General features: G+C 45.9%; 1 protein-coding gene across 1 annotated transcript in view; it reads right to left on the minus strand.

The window, feature by feature from the left end:
- LOC115136005 (rho GTPase-activating protein 32-like) overlaps positions 1 to 17,254 on the minus strand; it is a 259,254-nt gene that overhangs the window by 89,351 nt on the left and 152,649 nt on the right. The window contains 1 exon segment of the mRNA XM_029671318.2: positions 16,784 to 16,868. Within this exon segment, the coding sequence (XP_029527178.2) occupies positions 16,784 to 16,868 (85 nt within the window).

Below are 17,254 nucleotides of genomic sequence, written 5' to 3' on the forward strand. Positions count from 1 at the left end.
AAAATAAAAGTAAACTATACCTGACAAGTACAAGTGGTTTAGGTTAATTTCCCACGTTCAACACCATAGTGCCCACAAAGCTCATCACTAAACTAAGGACCCTGGGACTAAACACCTCCCTCTGCAACTGGATCCTGGATTTCCTGACGGGCCTCCCCGAGCTGGCAAGGGTAGGCAACAACATCTTCCAAGCTGATCCTGAACACTGGGGCCCCTACGGTGTGCGTGCTTAGTCCCCTCCTGTACTCCCTGTTCACCCACAACTGCGTGGCAAAGCACTACTCCAACAAAATCATTAAGTTTGCTGATGACACAACAGTGGTAGGCATGATCACAGACAATGATGAGACAGCCTATAGGGAGGAGGTTAGAGACCTGGCAGTGTGGTGCTAGGACAACAACCTCTCCCTCAATGTGAGCAAGAAAAAGGAGCTGATTGTGGACTACAGGAAAAGGAGGGTAGAACAGGCCTCATTAACATCAACGGGATGTAGTGGAGCGAGTCGAGCGTTTCAAGTTCCTTGGTGTCCACATCACCAACAAACTATCATGGTCCAAACACACCAAGACAGTCGTGAAGAGGGCACGACAACACTTTTCCCCCCTCGGGAGACTGAAAAGATTTTGCATGGGTCCCCAGATCCTCAAAAAGTTATACAGCTGCACCATCGAGAGCCTCCGAACTGGTTGCATCAACACTTGGCATGGCAACTGCTCTGCATCCGACCGTAAGGCACTACTGAGGGTAGTGCGTACGGCCCAGTCATAGACTCACCCAAGTCTCGGAAGCCAGCGGCACCAATGTGTCGGAGGAAACACTGTTCAACTGACGACTGGGGGTCAGCCTGCAGGCCCCCGGCCCCCCACAAGGAGTCACTAGAGCGCGATGAGCCAAGTAAAGCCCCCCCGGCCAAACCCTCCCCTAACCCGGATGATGCTGGGCTAATTGTGTGCCACCCTATGGGACATCCGATCACGGCTGGTTGTGATACCGCTGCACCACTCAGGAGGCCGAAATGGCTGGCTTTCTATGAAGCTTGCTCCTCCACTGTCCGATGATTAGGTGATAATAGCGATTCACCGTTCAGTTTGAACCTATTAGAGCTTCACATCTAGGAAGCTGGGACTGGGAGCAGTGTATCCCATTCCCCCTCTCTCTCTCTCTCGATAGAATCTTTAACAGACAGTGACAATGACCAAAAAACTCTTGGCTGAACTACAACAACCGTTGTCAGGTGGAATCACATTATTTGCAAAACTTTTTCGCTTTCTACTTTCAATAACTATTTAATAAAACTCTACATTTAACTTCTTGAGTGTAGGGGGCAGGATTTTCGTTTTTGGCAAAAAAAAAACGTACCCATTTGAAACTGCCTATTTGTCAGGCCCAGAAACTAGAATATGCATACAATTGTCAGATTGGGATAGAAAACACTCTAAAGTTTCCAAAACGGTCGAAATATTGTCTGTGAGTATAACAGAACTGAAATTGCAGGCGGAAACCTGAGGAAAATCAAACCAACATTGTGTCAATATTGCCAAAGCAACAATGTAAACAATATACATTGTAATACAATTATAAACAATAACAAATAATAATATAAAATGGCAGTAAATAATAATACAAAATTAATTACAAAAATAATAACAATAAAATGGTAAGTCAATAGTAGAATGTAATGTAATAAATATAAAAATATGAATATGGAAAATGAAACTATAACTACCTTATAACTAAATAACGGTCATCTTCACCATTACATCACTACTAGAACTATCATCATTACCACTACTACTACCACCACCATCACTAAACTGTTATCATTACCATTACCACCCATACCACTAATAGTAATAACAATAATAGTAATAATAAGTAAGTTACTGCTTACTATGCAGATGTTATTATTCAGTGTCCCTCAGGCTATTTGGCTGCAAGAGGAGCCATTGCGCCTTCGCCCATGAGTATTTTTAGTTTTGCCTCTGGGTTTAATAAGTTCAAATTTGGAGTAAATGTAGTCATTTCTGTGAATAATGAATCTCTTTGTGAGGAATGTTTATCACAGTTAAGGAGAAAGTGCATCTCTGTCTCTACCTCCCCTGTCATACACGCTCCTCTTTGGATAGCCATGTCTTTTTATGTCTGCCGGTTTCTATTGCCAATCGGTGGTCACTCAGCCTGTACTTGGTAAGGATCTGTCTCTGCTTCGTATCTCTGACAATGTAGAGATAATCAGCCAATTCATATTCTCTGTTTAGGGTCAGAGAGCAATTTAGTCAGCTTTGGGGTTCTGTTTCGCTTTTTCCAATGTTGTAAATATGAGTCCTTTGATTGGTTCATGATTTTGTTTATTGGAATTCTTTCTTTTGAAGCAGTGCTGGTGTCAGCTTGGTTGGTTAGGTCCAACAACAGCTGACAGAGAGCTCGTTTCTGGGCTCAGCTCTTGGGTTTGAAGTGCTTTAAATGGCAGACTCGAATTTGGACTTGATTTTATGATATATTCTGTATTTTCATTATTACTGGAAAGCGGCCCAATTCTGCCCTACATGCATTAGTTGGTGTATTTCTCTGGATTTTCCGACAGAATTCTGCATGTAGGGCTTCAATTGGATGTTTGTCCCACATTTTAAAGTCCAGTTTATTGGACTTGGATTACACTGTCAAATATTTTGGGATGTTGATTTTGAATTATTTCATTTTTATTGCATACAATGCTCTGCAGGCTTTTTCTTTGAGTGCATTCACTGCCATATTAAAGTTTCCCGATGCAGATATGGTCAGACCAAGGTAGGTGTAATTTTTAGTGTGTTCAATTATGGTGTTGTTCAGGGTGAATTTATATGTGTTTCTGACATCTTGTTTTGGGGGGGGAATCATGATTTTCATTTTTTGGAAATTTACTGCCAGGGCCCAATTATAGCAATATTAGACCTTCTTTGGTTGGTGATATAAGTACCAAGTCATCAGCATATAGCAGGTATTTCACCTCTGTGTCAAATAGTGTGAGTCCTGGGGCTGGAGAATGGTCCAACATGTCTGCTAATTCATTGATATAAATGTTGAAAAGATTTGGACTCAAACTGCAGTCTTGTCTCACACCTCGACGTTGTGAAAATAATTCTGTTCTTTGGTTTTTTCTTTTTTTCTGTGTGCATACATTTATTAAGTCATACACCTTACCACCAAGCCCACTTTGGAGAATTTTGTAGAATAGCCCTTCGTGCCAAATAGAATCAAATGCTTTCTTAAAGTCAATAAAGCAAGCAACATTTTTGCCCTCTTTTTTTTTGGTGGACGTGTTTATTAATTAGTGTGTGTAAGGTGTATGTATATATGGTCAGTATTTGACATTTACTTATTACATTTTTTCTTGAAGAAAGGTTTGAATTCAAAATGCTACAGAAAACCTTTCAAGTTAATTCTTACTCAAATTCCCCTGTAATTATTGGGGTCTGATTTGTCTCCACTTTTGTGGATAGGGGAGATGAGCCCCTGGTTCCAGACATCAGGGAAGCAGCCAGAAGTTAAAACCATGTTGAACAATTTAAGCACAGCATTTTGCAACACAGGTGTGCTGTTTTTCAGCATTTAATTTCTGATGTTGTCCAGACCACAAACCTTCTTTGATTGAATAGATTTTCATTTAGTTCTTGTTGGGTTATTGGGTAATCTAATGGATTTTGTTTGTCTTTAATGACTGATTCAAGGATGTTCAATTTTTCTTGAATTTCTAATTGGTACTGTTTTAAGTCTTTGTGGGATGTTTTTGTATATATTATCAAAATAAGTTTTCCAAATTCCTACATCTTGTATGGCTAATTCTTGTGGCTTTGTTGTGCTTAAATTGTTCCACGTCCCAGAACTGATTTTGGTCAATTGCATTTTCAATTTCATCAAAGTGTCTTGTTGGTATAATTACATTTCTTGCGTTTCAGTGTTTGTTTATACTGTTTCAGAGTATTCATATCGTAGCTCTGGGTTGTTTTGCTGCTTTATTTGTCACGGCCGTCAAAAGTGGACCAAAGTGCGGCGTGGTGAGCGTACATTTTCCTTTTATTTAAAATGTTGCCAACAAAACAACAAACAAAGAAATAACCGTGAAGCTTACAGGGCTATAGTGCCACTAACAAAAGTCAACTACCCACAATGAAAGGAGGGAAAAAGGGCTACCTAAGTATGATTCCCAATCAGAGACAACGCTAGACAGCTGTCCCTGATTGAGAACCATACCCGGCCAAAACATAGGAATAAAGAAACATAGAATGCTTACCCAAATCTCATCCTGACCAAACCAAAAGAGAGACATAAAGGCTCTCTCAGGTCAGGGCGTGACAATGTTTTTCGTTTGACATTTGTCTTAGGTGTTTTCTAATTGTTTTACATTCATTATCAAACCATTTGTCAGAAACATTTCGTTTTTTTGTTTCTGTTGTTGTTTCTCAAATTTGCTTTCGATGCTGCTTTTTGGAATATGCAGTTGATGTTTTGTATAGCCTAATTGACACCATCTTTATTGTTTTGGTATTGTGAGTTATTGAAAAACTGTATAGAGTTCATAATTTCATTTGAGTTCAACGTTTCAATGAATCTCTCTGCACTGTTTGGAGCCCATCTGTACGATTGGTTTATGTTGTAGAGTTTATTGGGCTGTTTTTTAAAATTAATATTGCCGGTTAATTTCTTCAGGAACACGTTGATCTGACTGTGATCTGACAATGGTGTCTGTGGTCTGACAGTGAATGCACTAATGGAGGAGGGGTCAATGTCAGTGATGGCATAATCAACTACACTTGTCCCAAGAGCTGAGCAGTAAGTAAACTGACCTAAAGAAACGTTGCATAGCAGGTGTTCGTAGTGTTGTAGACATGTCATTGGCTCTGTCTGCTGCAGGTGAGGAAGGTAGAGGGACACTGAGGGCTTCTTGCTGGGTCACAGAGACCGTTGGGGCCTGCTTTTCTCTATCTCCCTCCTAGACTTTTTCCTCAGTTTCTGAGATGATTTCAGCTTCTGCTTTTAGGGTAGCAAACCTATTCTCAAAAGCCTGGAGACTTGAATCATTGCCTTGTGTCAATACAGTTCCATTATTATATACGTTTATTGTTTGATACATGTTGCTCTGGTCAGCTTCTTCAAAAATGCTGATCTGACATCCTTGGCTGATGCCTCTTTTTTTTTTTAGAAAGGGAAATGGTTGCAAATAACTATTTTCCATATGTGCCCTCTTTAGGTATTAAAAATTACATTTTCTCTTGTTTTGCAACTGGTAAGATCTGAAAACGGGCATTCATGGTTCTGTCCCATCAACAAACCTTTGAAACTTTTCTTAGCTTTCTCTGTTTGCATGTCTGGTGGGTAAACAATTTTCATAGCAACGCTTCTTGTATTATTGTCTCTTGTGTCTTTAGAGAACTGTTTCACTTTGATGTCCTTTTTCTTCTGTCCTTATTTTGGCTTTCTCTTCTTCTGTTAACTAGATATTCTTTGTTCCAGGAGAGTCCCTAGCAACTGCTTAACAACTGGTAAACAATTCAGCTAGCTAAGATAACTATACAATTTTATGAAAAATAGTTACTTTTTCAAAAGCCTATCTCCTATTCAGTCTTGCAGTTTTCTTTCTTACTTCACTCTAAAAACCATGTAAATTTCAATATTTGTAGGAGCTCATTTTTTTTCAGCAGCTACTGCTCAATTTGAAACTCCGGAACTCTCTCTCCCTCTCTCTCAACCTCTCCCTCTCTCTCAACCTCAACCCCTCTCTCTCAACCTCTCCCTCTCTCTCTCAACCTCTCCCTCTCAACCCCTCCCTCTCCTCTCCCTCTCTCTCTCCTCTCCCTCTCTGTCTCAACCTCTCCCTCTCTCTCTCAACCTCCCTCTCTCTCGCAACCTCCCTCTCTCTCGCAACCTCCCTCTCTCTCGCAACCTCTCAACCTCTCTCAAACTTTCTCAACCTCTCTCTCTCTCTCAATCTCTTTCTCTCTCAACCTCTCTCTCTCAACCTCCCTCTCTCTCTCTCTCAACCTCCCTCCCCCTCCCTCTCTCTCTCTCAACCTCCCTCTCTCTCTCTCTCAACCTCCCTCTCTCTCTCAACCTCCCTCTCTCTCAACCTCTCTCTCTCTCAACCTCTCTCTCTCTCAACCTCTCTCTCTCTCAACCTCTCTCTCTCTCAACCTCTCTCTCTCTCAACCTCTCTCTCTCTCAACCTCTCTCTCTCAACCTCGCTCTCTCAACCTCGCTCTCTCAACCTCGCTCTCTCAACCTCTCTCTCTCAACCTCTCGCTCTCAACCTCTCGCTCTCAACCTCTCGCTCTCAACCTCTCGCTCTCAACCTCTCGCTCTCAACCTCTCGCTCTCAACCTCTCGCTCTCAACCTCTCGCTCTCAACCTCTCGCTCTCAACCTCTCTCTCTCTCAACCTCTCTCTCTCTCAACCTCTTTCTCTCTCTCAACATCTTGCTCTCTCAACCTCTCTCTCTCTCAACCTCTCTCTCTCTCTCTCAACCTCTCTCTCTCTCTCTCAACCTCTCTCTCTCTCTCAACCTCTCTCTCTCTCTCAACCTCAATGCTCGGCTATGAAATGCCAAATGACATTTACTCCTGAGGTGCTGACCTGTTGCACCCTCTTCAACCACTGGGATTATTATTTGACCCTGGTCAAATGTTTAAACATCTTCAAGAACGATCTGGTCTTAATGGCCATGTACTCAATCTCCACCCGGCACTGCTAGAAGAGGACTGGCCACCCCTCAGAGCTAGGTTTCTTCCTAAGTCCCTGCCTTTCTAGGGAGTTTTGGCTGGGTTCCTGTAAAATCACTTTGACATCTGCTGATGTAAAAGGGCTTATAAATACATTTGATTTATTTATTTATTGAAAACATGTAACGGCGTTCTTCGTTTGTCGAAAGAGAGGACCGAAATGCAGCGTGGTGGTTACTCATGTCTTTAATGAAGAAATGACGATACATGAAATAACTATAGAATACAAAACAACAAATGGAACGTGAAACTTATCTGGCCTATCTGGTAAACACTACACAGAGACAGGAACAATCACCCACGAAAACAAAGCGAAACCCAGGCTACCTAAATACGGTTCCCCATCAGAGAAAACAAGAATCACCTGACTCTGAGAACCGCCTCAGGCAGCCAAATCTATGCTACACACACCCCTAATCAACCACAATCCCAATGCCTACAAAAACCCCAATACGACAATACAATAAACCCCTGTCACACCCTGGCCTGAACAAATAATTAAAGAAAACACAAAATACTAAGACCAAGGCGTGACAGAACCCCCCCCCTAAGGTGCGGACTCCCAGACGCACCTCAAAACCATAGGGAGGGTCCGGGTGGGCGTCTGTCCATGGTGGCGGCTCCGGCTCAGGACGTGGACCCCACTTCATTAATGTCCTAGTTCCTCCCCTTCGCGTCCTGGGATAATCCACCCTCGCCGCCGACCATGGCCTAATAGTCCTCACCCAGAAACCCACTGAACTGAGGGGCAGCTCGTGACTGAGGGGCAGCTCGGGACTGAGGGGCAGCCCGGGACTGAGGGGCAGCCCGGGACTGAGGGGCAGCCCGGGACTGAGGGGCAGCCCGGGACTGAGGGGCAGCCCAGTACTGAGAGAAAGCCCAGTACTGAGAGCAAGCCCAGTACGGAGAGGAAGCCCAGTACTGAGATGAAGCTCAGGCAGGTAGTAGGCTCCGGTAGATCTTGGCTGGCTGGCGGATCTGGAAGATTCTGGTTGACTAGCAGATCTGGAAGAGACTGGTTGACTGGCAGATCTGGAAGAGACTGGTTGACTGGCAGATCTGGAAGAGACTGGTTGACTGGCAGATCTGGAAGATTCTGGTTGACTGGCAGATCTGGAAGAGGCTGGTTGACTGGCAGATCTGGAAGAGGCTGGTTGACTGGCAGATCTGGAAGAGACTGGTTGACTGGCAGATCTAGAAGATCATGGCTGACTGGCGGATCTAGCTGCTCTATGCAGACTGACAGCTCTGGCTGCCCCATGCAGGCTGACAGCTCCTTGCAGACTGACAGCTCCTTGCAGACTGGCAGCTCTTTGCAGACTGACAGCTCTGGCTGCTTCATGCAGACTGACAGCTCTGACTGCTCCATGCAGGCTGACAGCACCCTGCAGACTGGCAGCTCCTTGCAGACGGACAGCTCCCTGCAGACTGACATCTCTGGCTGCTTCATGCAGACTGGCAGCTCCTTGCAGACTGACAGCACCTTGCAGACTGACAGCTCCCTGCAGACTGGCAGCCCAGGCTGTTCCGAACAGGCAGGAGGCTCCGGCAGTGCTGTAGAGGAGGAAGGCCCTGATAGCGCTGAACAGGCGGGAGACTCCGGCAGCGCTGTAGAGTAGGAAGGCTCTGGAAGCGCTGAACAGGCGGGAGACTCCGGCAGCGCTGTAGAGGAGGAAGGCTCTGGAAGCGCTGAACAGGCGGGAGACTCCGGCAGCGCAGGAGAGGAGAAAGGCTCTGGAAGCGCTGAACAGGCGAGAGACTCCGACAGCGCAGGAGGGAAGGAAGGCTCTGGCTGTGCTGAACAGGCGAGGCGCACAGAAGGCCTGGTGCTGGAACTGGTGCTACAGGATCGAGGACACGCACAGGAAGCCTGGTGCGGGGAGCTGCTACCGGAGGACTGGTGTGTGGAGGTGGCTCTGGATAGACCGGACCGTACAGGCGCACTGGAGCTCTTGAGCACCGAGCCTGCCCAAGCTTACCTGGCTCGATGCCCACTCTAGCCCGGCCAATAGGAAGGGCTGGTATGCGCCGCACCGGGCTATGCACCCGCACTGGAAACACCGTGCGCTCCATAGCATAACACGGTGCCTGCCCGGTCTCTCTAGCCCACCGGTAAGCACAGGGAGTTTGCACAGGTCTCCTACCTGGCATAGCCATACTCCCATTAAGTCCCCCCCCCAATATTTTTTTGGGGCTGCTTTTCGGGCTTCCAACCGCGTCGCCGTGCTGCCTCCTCATACCAGCGCCTCTCCGCTTTAGCCGCCTCTAGTTCTTCCTTGGGACGGCGATATTCTCCCGGCTGCGCCCAGGGTCCTTTTCCGTCTAATATCATCTCCCAAGACCAGAAGTCCTTATATTGCTGCTCCTCACAATTAACAGGGAGAGTAGGCTCAGGTCTGACTCCTGACTCAGCCACTCTCTCTCTGCACCCTCCCCCAATAAATATTTGGGGGTTACTTTCGGTTTTCGCTCTGCGCTGCCGTGTCTTTTTTTCCGACTCCATTCGCCTATAGCCCTCTTCGCACTGTTCCAGCGAATCCCAGGCGGGCTCCTGCACTCTCTCTGGGTCGGCCGCCCACCTGTCGATTTCTTCCCACGTCGTATACTCCACGCCTCTGCTGTCCATAACGTCCTCCCTTTTCTGCTCCAGCTGTCGCTGCCTGTTAACACGCTGCTCGGTCCGTGTGTGGTGGGTGATTCTGTAACGGCGTTCTTCGTTTGTCGAAAGAGAGGACCGAAATGCAGCGTGGTGGTTACTCATGTCTTTAATGAAGAAATTACGATACATGAAATAACTATAGAATACAAAACAACAAACGGAACGTGAAACTAATTACAGCCTATCTGGTGAAACTACACAGAGACAGGAACAATCACCCACGAAATACAAAGTGAAACTCAGGCTACCTAAATACGGTTCCCCATCAGAGACAACAAGAATCACCTGACTTGAGAACCGCCTCAGGCAGCCAAGCCTAACTAGACACACCCCTAATCATAGCAATCCCAAATCCTATAAAACCCCAATACGAAACACAACACATAAACCCATGTCACACCCTGGCCTGACCAAAATATATAACGAAAACACAAAACACTATGACCAAGGCGTGACAAAACAGTGATACATGCCATCTAAGAATGACAGGATTTGACAGGATTTGTTTGCACAGAAGTCAGTGTGGAAAACTTGTTCTTTATCCAATGTTGATTTTGAATGATGCAAATTATTTTTGTATTACCACTGAGATTGTGCTGGTTGGTGGAGCTCCTGGTGGAGAGGGAGAGTGGACAGTCAATGCAGGATTCTGCCCACCACGATGCTACAGTATATTCCTGGAGTATCTCTCCTGTGCTAACAAGTGAGACAATGCTGACCTCTACTGGACGTGGAGAAGTTTTACATCAACATTCATCATCACATACCAATCAGAGGGGATAAGTTACCAAGCTACTTCTGAGACACTATAACAGGATTCAGATGGTTCTTGTCCTCTTCCAGTGCTTGCAGATCTGTCTGTGTATCATTATCCGTCTGTGTGTGTATGCATTGTGATTCCTGTGTGTGTGTGTGTGAGTGAATCATCATCTGTTTGTGTGTGCATCGTGATTTTAGTGTGTTCCATTATCGAGCAAGCAACACCCCAACAGTGGAGCTCTGGGCTCCCCGGTGGTATTGCAGCACCTTCTGTGTGTGTTTCGCCTCTGCCTGCACTGGGAGGGAGCCATTGAGCCAGGCTCAGATAATACACCTCTCCTTTCACCATATGGAGATGCACTCAATAGAGGTAGGAGTCAGCAGAGGTGGGTATTAGGCATTATGTATAGCGGATTTATGATGTAATATACATTGGGTAATAGTGCAGACGTGACTGGTGGAAATACCTCTCATGCTAACCATGCAGATTTGGTGTTTAATTTGCGAAAAACATTTTGATATAAAGGCATTGGATTAAGTTCGAAGATTTGTATTACTCGCTGCTAGTGTTGCTGAATATTTTTGCCCAGAGTCAACAGAAACCAATATCAGATTTTCTAAGGAGAAATACTTAGTAAAGCCCACCAGAAAAAAACAGGCTAACTTGCCAACTATTAACAAAGGGTCTAGCTGTGCTGACAAGAAGAAACATAGCTAAAAATAATAATAGCATCCTCACCACATATAGCCTATTCCACCAGCATACACTAGAGGTCCGATAAATTAGGGCCGATTTCAAGTTTTCATAACAGTCGGTAATCTGCATTTTTGGACGCCTATTATGGCCGATTACATTGCATTCCACGAGGAAACTGCATGGCAGGCTGACCACCTGTTACGCGAGTGCAGCAAGGAGCCAAGTTAAGTTGCTATCTACATTTACATTTAACATTTAAGTCATTTAGCAGACGCTCTTATCCAGAGCGACTTACAAATTGGTGCTTTCACCTTATGACATCCAGTGGAACAGCCACTTTACGATAGTGCATCTAAGTCTTTTAAGGGGGGTGAGAAGGATTACTTTATCCTATCCTAGGTATTCCTTAAAGAGGTGGGGTTTCAGGTGTCTCCGGAAGGTGGTGATTGACTCCGCTGTCCTGGCGTCGTGAGGGAGTTTGTTCCACCATTGGGGGGCCAGAGCAGCGAACAGTTTTGACTGGGCTGAGCGGGAACTGTACTTCCTCAGTGGTAGGGAGGCGAGCAGGCCAGAGGTGGATGAACGCAGTGCCCTTGTTTGGGTGTAGGGCCTGATCAGAGCCTGGAGGTACTGAGGTGCCGTTCCCCTCACAGCTCCGTAGGCAAGCACCATGGTCTTGTAGCGGATGCGAGCTTCAACTGGAAGCCAGTGGAGAGAGCGGAGGAGCGGGGTGACGTGAGAGAACTTGGGAAGGTTGAACACCAGACGGGCTGCAGCGTTCTGGATGAGTTGTAGGGGTTTAATGGCACAGGCAGGGAGCCCAGCCAACAGCGAGTTGCAGTAATCCAGACGGGAGATGACAAGTGCCTGGATTAGGACCTGCGCCGCTTCCTGTGTGAGGCAGGGTCGTACTCTGCGGATGTTGTAGAGCATGAACCTACAGGAACGGGCCACCGCCTTGATGTTAGTTGAGAACGACAGGGTGTTGTCCAGGATCACGCCAAGGTTCTTAGCGCTCTGGGAGGAGGACACGATGGAGTTGTCAACCGTGATGGCGAGATCATGGAACGGGCAGTCCTTCCCGGGAGGAAGAGCAGCTCCGTCTTGCAGAGGTTCAGCTTGAGGTGGTGATCCGTCATCCACACTGATATGTCTGCCAGACATGCAGAGATGCGATTCGCCACCTGGTCATCAGAGGGGGGAAAGGAGAAGATTAATTGTGTGTCGTCTGCATAGCAATGATAGGAGAGACCATGTGAGGTTATGACCGAGCCAAGTGACTTGGTGTATAGCGAGAATAGGAGAGGGCCTAGAACAGAGCCCTGGGGGACACCAGTGGTGAGAGCGCGTGGTGAGGAGACAGATTCTCGCCACGCCACCTGGTAGGAGCGACCTGTCAGGTAGGACGCAATCCAAGCATGGGTCGCGCCGGAGATGCCCAACTCGGAGAGGGTGGAGAGGAGGATCTGATGGTTCACAGTATCGAAGGCAGCCGATAGGTCTAGAAGGATGAGAGCAGAGGAGAGAGAGTTAGCTTTAGCAGTGCGGAGCGCCTCCGTGATACAGAGAAGAGCAGTCTCAGTTGAATGACTAGTCTTGAAACCTGACTGATTTGGATCAAGAAGGTCATTCTGAGAGAGATAGCGGGAGAGCTGGCCAAGGAAGGCACGTTCAAGAGTTTTGGAGAGAAAAGAAAGAAGGGATACTGGTCTGTAGTTGTTGACATCGGAGGGATCGAGTGTAGGTTTTTTCAGAAGGGGTGCAACTCTCGCTCTCTTGAAGACGGAAGGGACGTAGCCAGCGGTCAGGGATGAGTTGATGAGCGAGGTGAGGTAAGGGAGAAGGTCACCGGAAATGGTCTGGAGAAGAGAGGAGGGGATAGGGTCAAGCGGGCAGGTTGTTGGGCGGCCGGCCGTCACAAGACGCGAGATTTCATCTGGAGAGAGAGGGGAGAAAGAGGTCAGAGCACAGGGTAGGGCAGTGTGAGCAGAACCAGCGGTGTCGTTTGACTTAGCAAACGAGGATCGGATGTCGTCGACCTTCTTTTCAAAATGGTTGACGAAGTCATCTGCAGAGAGGGAGGAGGGGGGAGGATTCAGGAGGGAGGAGAAGGTTGCAAAGAGCTTCCTAGGGTTAGAGGCAGATGCTTGGAATTTAGAGTGGTAGAAAGTGGCTTTAGCAGCAGAGAGAGAAGAGGAAAATGTAGAGAGGAGGGAGTGAAAGGATGTCAGGTCTGCAGGGAGGCGAGTTTACCTCCATTTCCGCTCGGCTGCCCGGAGCCCTGTTCTGTGAGCTCGCAATGAGTCGTCGAGCCACGGAGCGGGAGGGGAGGACCGAGCCGGCCTGGAGGATAGGGGACATAGAGAGTCAAAGGATGCAGAAAGGGAGGAGAGGAGGGTTGAGGAGGCAGAATCAGGAGATAGGTTGGAGAAGGTTTGAGCAGAGGGAAGAGATGATAGGATGGAAGAGGAGAGAGTAGCGGGGAGAGAGAGCGAAGGTTGGGACGGCGCGATACCATCCGAGTAGGGGCAGTGTGGGAGGTGTTGGATGAGAGCGAGAGGGAAAAGGATACAAGGTAGTGGTCGGAGACTTGGAGGGGAGTTGCAATGAGGTTAGTGGAAGAACAGCATCTAGTAAAGATGAGGTCGAGCGTATTTCCTGCCTTGTGAGTAGGGGGGAAGGTGAGAGGGTGAGGTCAAAAGAGGAGAGGAGGGAAAGAAGGAGGCAGAGAGGAATGAGTCAAAGGTAGACGTGGGGAGGTTAAAGTCGCCCAGAACTGTGAGAGGTGAGCCGTCCTCAGGAAAGGAGCTTATCAAGGCATCAAGCTCATTGATGAACTCTCCGAGGGAACCTGGAGGGCGATAAATGATAAGGATGTTAAGCTTGAAAGGGCTGGTAACTGTGACAGCATGGAATTCAAAGGATGCGATAGACAGATGGGTAAGGGGAGAAAGAGAGAATGACCACTTGGGAGAGATGAGGATCCCGGTGCCACCACCCCGCTGACCAGAAGCTCTCGGGGTGTGCGAGAACACGTGGGCAGACGAAGAGAGAGCAGTAGGAGTAGCAGTGTTGTCTGTGGTGATCCATGTTTCCGTCAGTGCCATGAAGTCGAGGGACTGGAGGGAGGCATAGGCTGAGATGAACTCTGCCTTGTTGGCCGCAGATCGGCAGTTCCAGAGGCTACCGGAGACATGGAACTCCACGTGGGTCGTGCGCGCTGGGACCACCAGATTAGGGTGGCCGCGGCCACGCGGTGTGGAGCGTTTGTATGGTCTGTGCAGAGAGGAGAGAACAGGGATAGACAGACACATAGTTGACAGGCTACACAAGAGGCTACGCTAATGCAAAGGGGATTGGAATGACAAGTGGACTACACGTCTCGAGTGTTCAGAAAGTTAAGCTTACGTAGCAAGAATCTTATTGACTAAAATGATTAAAATGATACAGTACTGCTGAAGTAGGCTAGCTGGCAGAGGCTGCGTTGTTGACTATGTAGGCTAGCTGGCAGTGTCTGCGTTGTTGACACTACACTAATCAAGTCGTTCCGTTGAGTGTAATAGTTCCTACTGTGCTGCTATTCGGGGCTAGCTGGCTAGCTAGCAGTGTTGATTACGTTACGTTGCGTTAAAAGAACGACAATAGCTGGCTAGCTAACCTAGGAAATCGCTCAAGACTACACAATTATCTTTGATACACAGACGGCTATGTAGCTAGCTATGTAGCTAGCTACGATCAAACAAATCAAGCCGTTGTACTGTAATGAAATGAAATGAAAAATGTGATACTACCTGTGGAGCGAAGCGAAATGCGACCGGATTGTTGAGTGCGGAAGTTCTGTTCGGTAGACGTTGGCTAGCTGTTGGCTAGCTAGGAGTGTCTCCTATGTTAAGGCCGACAAATAGCTGGCTAGCTAACCTCGGTAAATTAAGATAATCACTCTAAAACTACACACTCTAACTACACAATTATCTTGGATACGAAGACAGCAAAGACAACTATGTAGCTAGCTAACACTACACTAATCAAGTCTTTCAGTTGAGTGTAATAGTTGTGCTGCTAATCGGTAGACGGTGGACTAGCTAACGGTGGACGTTAGCTAGCTGGCTAGCTGCAGGGCAGTGTAGACTGCGTTAGGACGACGAAATACGATAATTACGCAATTATCTATGATACAAAGACGGCTATGTAGCTAGCTAAGAAGAAATTGCTAAGATTAGACAAATCAAACCGTTGCTAATCGGTAGACGGTGGACGTTAGCTAGCTGGCTAGCTGCAGGGCAGTGTAGACTGCGTTAGGACGACGAAATACGATAATTACGCAATTATCTATGATAGAAAGACGGCTATGTAGCTAGCTAAGAAGAAATTGCTAAGATTAGACAAATCAAACCGTTGTACTATAATGAAATGTATAATGTATAATGAAATGTAATGAAATGTAATACTACCTGCGGACCGAGTGCAGATGCGACCGCTCGCTCCAACCCGGAAGCCCGCAGCTAGCATTAAACTTATCTTATAAAAAAACTATCAAGCTACACATAATCACTAGTTAATTACACATAGTTGATGATATTACTAGGTTAACTAGCTTGTCCCACATTGCATATAATCAATGCGGTGCCTGTTAATTTATCATCAAACCACAGCCTACTTCGCCAAACGGGTGATTTAACAAAAGCACAATCGTTGCACGAATGTACCTAAACATAAACATCCATGCCTTTCTTAAAATGAATACACAGAAGTATATTTTTTTTAAACCTGCAAATTTTGTTCAAATAAATGCATGTTAGCAGGCAATATTAACTAGGGAAATTGTGTCACTTCTCTTGCGTTCATTGCAGGCAGAGTCAGGGTATATGCAACAGTTTGGGCCGACTGGCTCGTTGAAACTAATTTGCCAGAATTTTACATAATTATGACATAACATTGAAGGTTGTGCAATGTAACAGCAATATTTAGACTTATGGATGCCACCCGTTAGATAAAATACGGAACAGTTCCGTATTTCACTGAAATAATACATGTTTTGTGTTTGAAATGACATTTTCATTATATTATAAATAAGTCTATGATTTGATAGAGCAGTCTGACTGAGCGGTGGTAGGCAGCAGCAGGCTCATAAGCATTCATTCAAACTTTACTGTGTTTGCCAGCAGCTTTTAGCAATGCTTGAAGCACAGTGCTGTTTATGACTTCAAGCCTATCAGGCTGGCAATACTAATGTGCCTATTAGAACATCCAATAGTCAAAGGTATATGAAATACAAATGGTATAGCGAGAAATAGCCGACGCGACATAATTCATATAATAACTACAACCTCAAACTTCGAAACTGGGAATATTGAACCACCAGCTTTCATATGTTCTGAGCAAGGAACTTAAATGTTAGCTTTTTTTACATGTCACATATTGCACTTTTACTTTCGTCTCCAACACTGTGTTTTTGCATTATTTACAACAAATTGAGCATGTATCATTATTTATTTGAGACTAAATAGATTATATTAAGTTAAAATAAAAGGGTTCATTCAGTGTTGTTGTAATTGTCATTATTACAAATATATATAATATATATATACAAATTGGCCGATTAATCGGTATATACTTTTTTTGGTCCTCCAATAAATCGGTCTTGGTGTTGAAAAATCATAATCGGTCGACCTCTAGCATACCCCACATTAAACAAAGAGGTGGAGTCAAATGACCACTGTCTTCATGAACTGTGTCATCAGAAAAGACTAAGACTGGGATATACACTCGAAACAACACCACCGTTTTCATTGCAATATCAATATAGTGTATCACAACCAAGGTTGGAACCTTATCTACCACCACAGCACACCAGACAGTCCAACATTTTAGGAAAACATAGCAGCACCACAGTGCTCTGCTAAGTGTCTGATTACCTGGATTGTGCCAAAGTCCACATTCTCGTAGTGGAAGTGGGCACACTCAGCCAGCATGGGGAAGTGGCCTTTGGTGAAGGACAGTCTGAAATACAGAGACGGACTGTGGTTAGGATGAAGGCCTTAGGCCTAGGGGTCTGATAGATAATGAAGAGAGTAAAGGAAGAGGGAGGGTGGAGAAGAAGAAAACATAGTACAAGAGAGGGGAGGAGAAAGAGGGCAAAAATAGATAAAATCCAGTAGAAAGGGCAAAATTGAAGGAGAGCGGGAGAGAGAGAGACTGAGAAAGGGACATGTGTGAGGGACACAGATAACAAGAGTGAGGAAGAGACAGAAAGAGATGTAGAGCGATAGCTGAAGAGAGAAAAAGGTTGCAAGAGAGAACAGGGTGGGAGCCGAAAGAGAGCAAAATGGAGAGAAAAAGGATGATCGATAGAGATGTGTGGCAGATGTGAGGAGTTAAGGCGGTAT

This window comes from Oncorhynchus nerka, linkage group LG10 (assembly GCF_034236695.1).
Source record: "Oncorhynchus nerka isolate Pitt River linkage group LG10, Oner_Uvic_2.0, whole genome shotgun sequence".
NCBI lineage: Eukaryota > Metazoa > Chordata > Actinopteri > Salmoniformes > Salmonidae > Oncorhynchus > Oncorhynchus nerka.